Source organism: Solanum tuberosum, unplaced genomic scaffold, assembly GCF_000226075.1.
Source record: "Solanum tuberosum cultivar DM 1-3 516 R44 unplaced genomic scaffold, SolTub_3.0 scf00255, whole genome shotgun sequence".
NCBI classification, from domain to species: domain Eukaryota; kingdom Viridiplantae; phylum Streptophyta; class Magnoliopsida; order Solanales; family Solanaceae; genus Solanum; species Solanum tuberosum.
Window position 1 is genome coordinate 662,644 of NW_006239184.1, and position 6,967 is coordinate 669,610.

At 32.1% G+C, this 6,967-nt stretch overlaps 1 protein-coding gene across 1 annotated transcript; it reads right to left on the minus strand.

Moving 5' to 3' along the window:
* Positions 1 to 268: 268 nt before the first annotated feature.
* Positions 269 to 6,073, minus strand: LOC102593608 (uncharacterized). The gene is made up of 15 exons (XM_015313670.1): positions 6,017 to 6,073; positions 5,824 to 5,907; positions 4,454 to 4,527; positions 4,329 to 4,362; positions 3,342 to 3,400; positions 3,118 to 3,232; positions 2,967 to 3,004; positions 2,405 to 2,502; positions 2,269 to 2,324; positions 1,668 to 1,941; positions 1,429 to 1,580; positions 1,036 to 1,092; positions 558 to 623; positions 393 to 467; positions 269 to 295 (listed from the first exon to the last, which is right to left on the minus strand). The coding sequence occupies exons 1-15, from the start codon at positions 6,071 to 6,073 to the stop codon at positions 269 to 271; spliced, it is 1,266 nt and encodes a 421-aa protein (XP_015169156.1).
* Between the last annotated feature and the right edge of the window lie 894 nt (positions 6,074 to 6,967).

The following is a 6,967-nucleotide window of genomic DNA, read 5'->3' on the forward strand; positions in this document are numbered from 1 at the left end:
CTATAGATGATGATATTGCCTTTGGTAAATGCACCAGAACATAGTAGAGATAGCTTCTAATCAAGGAAGCTAAAAGAGTACCATTGGGGTGAGGTAAAAAAATAAAAGTATACATATCTTCGAAGGCAGTAGACACAATAGTTAAATAGGTACCTTATTCGTCAAGAATATGGTTAGTAGTTAACTCTCTAGATTTTTGCTCATGATTTTCCCTAGAAACCTTGCTCGAGACACTGAAAGTAGGAAGAAGAAAATTTATTGTGAACAATCAATTCATTTGCCAGCCAGTCCTACGCTAAAATGAGCAATTTTTCCAAATGAAATCAACAATCAACCAGTAATATAACCAACAAAACACACCATTGTAGAAAGATAATACCGCACAAAATTACCTGAAGAAGATAATTATGCAGCCAATCCAGTGTCTGTGGAAATGTTGCAGCTGATACGTCAACAACAGTCAAACCCTGTTCACAGGATGAAATTTGTGAATAATAATTGAATCTTCATTATAAAGAATATCAAACAGAAGCAAATAGAAAGCGAGCACATCATACCTGTGATGTAAAGGAACACAGGTAGTCCTGAATAGTCATCAAGTTAGTTATCACTTTGTCTTTAACCTGGATAAAAGTTTCTTAAGTGAATTAACAGCTAAACAAGAAACACAAAATGGGAAAACGTTCACAAGCATACAAATACACTATGCCCGATGTGAATGCATATTTTCATCATAAATATATAAATGTAGGATAACCATTCTCCATCTTTGCTGTTATTTTTGTTTTCGTTTTTGTTTATTAGTCTTACTTTTTTTCAGGAAAGAAGAATCTACCGCTTTTAAATGAAAATCGAGGGAACATGCCCCATAAATATGTGTTAATATCAATTACAAAATCAAATGCTCATTCGCGAAAACAGAAAGAGTAGACATCAATAAAAGTTTGAACAGAGAGAATCTGCGACATGGACATGTATCAAAGACTGACAAAATTATGCACCAAACTATATCGAAAGCATAAAAGCATTTGAAACCTGGGCAGGATGCTTCTCCGTGAATGTACGAGTAGCTACCCACTCCTCCAGAAATGCCTGATTATTGATTAAAAGTAGAAAACTTTCTCAATATGTTAAGCACCAAAATAGAATATCGAGGAGCAGTCCTATTCCTTTGTGTCACACATTTCAATATAAGATTATATAAAAAACTTATTTTACTTGCATATTACATTAATAACAAGAAAAAGAATATGTAGAGATGGAAAAAATCATTGGGAACGATTGAAATGTAACACAACGACATATTCTTCTTAACTTCAAGTATAAGAAGATTGCAAAGCAAACATAAATTCAGTAGTAAAGAACTCTAATTCACTTGGCCATAATTGTTTATCTAGAAGAGAAAAAAACTAATTGAATTTACACTACCTTATGATCAAAGTCCGCCATCCTTAGAACTATAGGAACAAATATTGGCAGATCACCCGAAGTTTGCTTTCTGTGAGCAGGATTTTGATCTGCTCCTGAATCATTAACTGTTTCGCCAGCATGGCCAGAAAATTTGTTACGAGACACCGGTTCTGCCAATAATTAAAAGGAAAAAAAAGGAGAAGTTGAGCGGATCATATTTTTGAAAATGAACGTGGCAATAGTGCAGCAAGACGTACCTGTATTTTCAGAAATTTTCTCGACAATATCCATTGATTTCAGAGAATCTGCTAGCTTGTCTGACTCAGAAGATGCTCCATCCGAACTGACATTCTCAGGATAGAGATCTTTACCGTTACTCTGACTGCCAAGTCCAATACTGTGATTACTTTCCCTTTGTATTTCCTTGTGGTCTTTGACCTTCGAAAAGTTTGGTTCTTTGTAGTCTGCGGTGGGCGGTGGTAGTAATTTATGTTCTTCCATCAGGAATATTCTAGGATCTAAATGTATGCCCTGCCATTGTTTTACCATGAAAGAGGGATCATTGGATGGTCAAATCTTAATTGGAAAAATGAAGGTAGAGGCCAAAGGGAACTTCATTATTGAACAAGTTGATGTTATATATTATTCGAAAATTGCATATAGAAGTGAAAGTAAACTTCATATCGGCTTTTAATTGTTGAATAAGCTGATGCTATACAAATCAGCTGCTATCAACAACTGTAATACTGTATGCTACTCACATTCTATCTTTACCAATTAAAGAGTTCAAACAAATTTGAAAAAAGAAAAACAGAAAGTGAACTTTAATAAACAATTAAACCTGGGGGATTGTGATACCTCAATTATAATCGGTTTGCCATCTTTCGTTGCTTTTCTCAAATCACCAGCCAAACCTACATAAATGAGGAAAATATAGATCAATTTCCTTGATATGCTCTGAATCAGATACTTATACGGATATGTCTCAAATTACCTTTCCATATTATTCTGCATTCTCTGCAAAATTCAGTCATTAGCTCCTCTGGTGAGCTGAAATCACGTGTCCATACTGGAGAAGACGTTAAAGGTGCACTGACATAAATTTACAAGGTGCGTAAATATCAGCGGAACTGAATTCTCAGCAAAAACTCTAACAGACATGACACTAAAATAACTGCCCATAAAATGTAGGCATAATACACAACAAACACTCAAACTTGGCCTCAAGAAATTAGTAATCACAACAACTTTGAGAGTGCACATCTAGACACATCAACGTGATCTCAATTGGCAACTAAACACTCCAGCTCATTCCCATTGTGTCTGTGGACACCCGAAGCTGACATGACACATAAATTTTAAAGGTGTCTAGATGATCATTTTGTATGTTGGAGTGTTCAACTGACACAATAGAGAACGACTGAGGTATCTACATATGCATACTCAAAGTTGGAGTGCTTACTTACCAGCCGAGGCCAAGTTTGAGTATCTATTTATGTAGTTATGCCTAAAATGTATCAAAACTGAAGAATTTAATCTGCAGAGATAGTACGTACTCTGTTGATGTGCGCAGCAATTCATACACCATCTCTGTCTGTTAAAAAAATAAAATGCTCGTGAATGGATAAGAAAGCAGCGGAGTACATGCTTCTAAGTCCAAATAAGAAATATGGAAGCAAATCCAAGAAATTTATAAGGAATAGATACTTGCAAGACATTTGGCAAGTTCAGGCGTTGTGCGAGTTGGGTAGCAATAGTAGACTTCCCAACACAGGCAGTACCACAAACAAGAATTACAAGAGGAACTCTCTGATGGTGAAATCTAGGAACATATACGAAAAGGAGATGGATGTGATTAAAAATACACTTTGCAAAATAGGTATACCATAAACAAGAATTACCAGGCAAGAAAGAATATATATATCACTCACCTTGTCATCATTTTATAACGTTTTATATACTCGTCTCCAAAACCTCTCCGCTTCATAAGCTGCAGGAGGATTCAATGAAATTCAGTGTAGGTCTCCCACTCAAACTTTGAAAACTTCAATCCAGAAAGAAAGTTAAGGCAGGTTGAACATGAACTATAATGAGATGTTTATATAGTTATGAATAAGAAAACGCGGAATTGTATCTAAATATATTTTGCATTTGATCTGTCTTTGTTAAATCAACATGAACTAGAATGAGATGTTTACCTAGTTCTGATAAAGCAAACGCGGAAACTGGACCTAAATCTTTTCTGCATGATCTATCCTTGTTAAAAAAAATTGGTTGAGACAATAGGTTCCGCGGTAATATCTTGTGGAAGTGGTTGGCATGGGAGAAAGAAAAATTGACCACTTTATTCCTTTGTTAGATTGCAAGATCATGTACATTAATAACACTTCAAAAGCTTTTTTATTAGGGACATGCACATTTTTGTGTCAAACATGATTATTCAACATCACCTGAAAGGACCATGAGATGCCTAATTAAAGACATTGAGGACATCTCAGCTTACATATGATCCTAATCCGAAGTTCTCTTCTGATTTAACCGCTCTAACTGCATTTTCAAGTTAGTACCAAGAAAACAACAAGTTTCTTCAAATGCCTAGCAATTTGAGGAAATCATGAAGCTATATTGCTCACTTTTTGAGTCATTATAAGTTAAAGCAGGGCAGTGAAGTCTTATGTACTTGTTCATAGTATTTATTTATTAGTCGGTATATGAAAGAGAATAACCAACAGAAAAAGGCAAAAGACTGTTTCCAACATTCTAGCAAAATGAGAGGCATGCTCTCTTTGCATTTGCAATATCGAACTCATCAATGAAAAATCCACATCAGAAACAATCATGCAGACATTATTTGAGCATAAAAAAAAACTGAGTGGAAGAGGAACCAAAGGAAATACACACACAACAAAAAGTGGTACCTTAAACAAGTTTGCCTCTAAATCTGCTTGTGAACTGCACAAGAAGTGGTAAACAATTAGTTTTACAGATAAGTACATAAAACATCGAATTGAGAAGAATATATAAGTTACAACGTCATACGTACACATCAAGAAGGCTGTTGTCAACAAGAAGCTTTTTAAGATCAAGGGCAATTTTAACTGACACATGATTTGGTATCTGCAAACATGCCAAAATGAATAACTCTTTAATTTGTAAATATTTGTAAAGTCTTTAGCGACATTGAATCCAATGACAATTAACTGTTGGTGAAGGTTTTAACACTCTTTGTTACTGTGTATATACATATTTAGCAATAATTAACACTCTTTAATTTGTAATGTTTCTAAAGCCTTTAGCGACATTAAATCTAATGACAATTAACTAATGCTGGTGATGCGAAGAGCTTTAAGAAATAGAAAGAAGGCACGTGTAAAACATGTTTAAAAATCTAAGGAAGTTCCACGTGTATATTCTACCATAACAGGCATCCAAGAATCCTCACATGAATTTTCAGAGCAATTATTTTTAACGAAGTAATCTATATGGTACTTATACTGTTTATTTGTGTTGGGGGTCTTGGATATGTAACTGTCACCTTACGTAGAAATCATAGATAATACATTACTAATTTAATAAACTGTACGTCACTTGTTACAAATAATGTCTTGTGTTGTGACATTGAAAGAAATAAATGTCAATCATTTGGGCTAACGCCTAACTTGGTAAAATAAAATGGTTGAATAATTGAAATGGGAAAGTGCTAAATGGTCAGAAAATTTGGTCAGAATATTAAAAAAACTTTAATATTTTTTTTATTTTAAAACAAACTGATATTTTTTTCATTTTTTAGTTAAAATGTATTTAAGTTAAAAGGGTAAAAATATTTTAAAAGTTAAAATAACATAGAAAAACTATCATTCTAGCCAAAAAATTTGGCCAAAAAGATTTTTCCATTGAAATGAGATTATAACACACTAACTTTTGGAGCAAGGTAGATCTATAATTTATTTATTTATTAAAAGAAGTGTTTGTGATTGTTATAAAATTAAGAATGGAGTTATTGTATGAGGTGTACCTAACAGTAGATCCATGTGGAGTCGCCTAATATAATTTATTTATTTATTAAAAGAAGTGTTTGTGATTGTTATAAAATTAAGAATGGAGTTATTGTATGAGGTGTACCTAACAGTAGATCCATGTGGAGTCGCCTAATATAATTTATTTATTTATTAAAAGAAGTGTTTGTGATTGTTATAAAATTAAGAATGGAGTTATTGTATGAGGTGTACCTAACAGTAGATCCATGTGGAGTCGCCTAATATAATTTAATAAACCGATCGAATCTATATAACTAACTTACATGTAAAGTGTATTAGTATAACAAATATTATAAAAATTCAAAAACAAAAGATAACTAATCATTATATGTAGAAGAAAAATGAATTAATTAAGTAGATTAGGGGTGGACACGACCTTAGTGACAGTTAACATTCTGGTTAGCAAAAATCTGGAGAGAACATAGTAATGATCAACATTATCACCTAGCCATACTTTCACCTTAAAAAAACAATTTTTAAAAAAAAGATTAGCAAAACTCTTAGTTTAATTAGTCTATTAAACAAGAAATACACTGATTTAATTAGTTGAAGTTGAAGGGATGCAGTACCTTAACAAAGTCGTATTTGGAATAATCATTACGTTTGAAGATGAAAGGAGTTGCCATTACAACTGATTCTTCTTAGAGTGACAAGAGCAGGCGTTACACTCCCATGTGTTGTGGTGTCATCTCGTTAATAACAAGGCACAATATATATATGCATAACATAAATTATATAGTAAAAGTGAGTGGTGAAAATCATTTACACTCCGAACTTTACCTTAAAAATCAAACTCCCCCTCAACTTCGATAAATAATCATTCTCTAGCCCTCCCTTTTCCTAATTAACTTTTTTAAATGTCTACTCTACCCTTACATTATCAACCTTTATTTTTTTCTTCTTCTTTTTTTTTATACTTTTTTAAAATCATAATATTTTTATACTTTAATCTATATAACAAATTTTCTATAAAAAAATATTATTTTTGTCCAAAAGAAAGAGAAAATATTGATTGAGTATATAATATAATGTCGTTCTATAATGAAACAAATGAACAGGACTAAAAAAATATTGTTATTAATTTTAACGGAATCTATAATGTGATATATACAAGTAGCAGAAAATAATTAATAAAAATAAAGATAAATTTCATAACAATTTTTTAAAAGATTATCTATGTATATTGTAAATAGATTTAAAATTATAATTAGAAAATATTTCATTAATGACAATCAAAATCCAAAGAACTACAGAGATAATAGAGAATTATAAGAGGTAAGCATAATTACATAAACATGCCCTTTTAATTTGACTTTAGTTGTCATCTACGCCCTTCAAATTTAGGTGTGTACAAGTAGATGCTTAAACTTATATATAAAGTTGAACAAGTAAACACGCACACATGATAATTAACATGAGATACACCCAAGCTGATTTTATGCCAAAATTAAATATGCATGCACATAATACATTCATACATACGAACTTAATATATATATATATATATATATATATATATA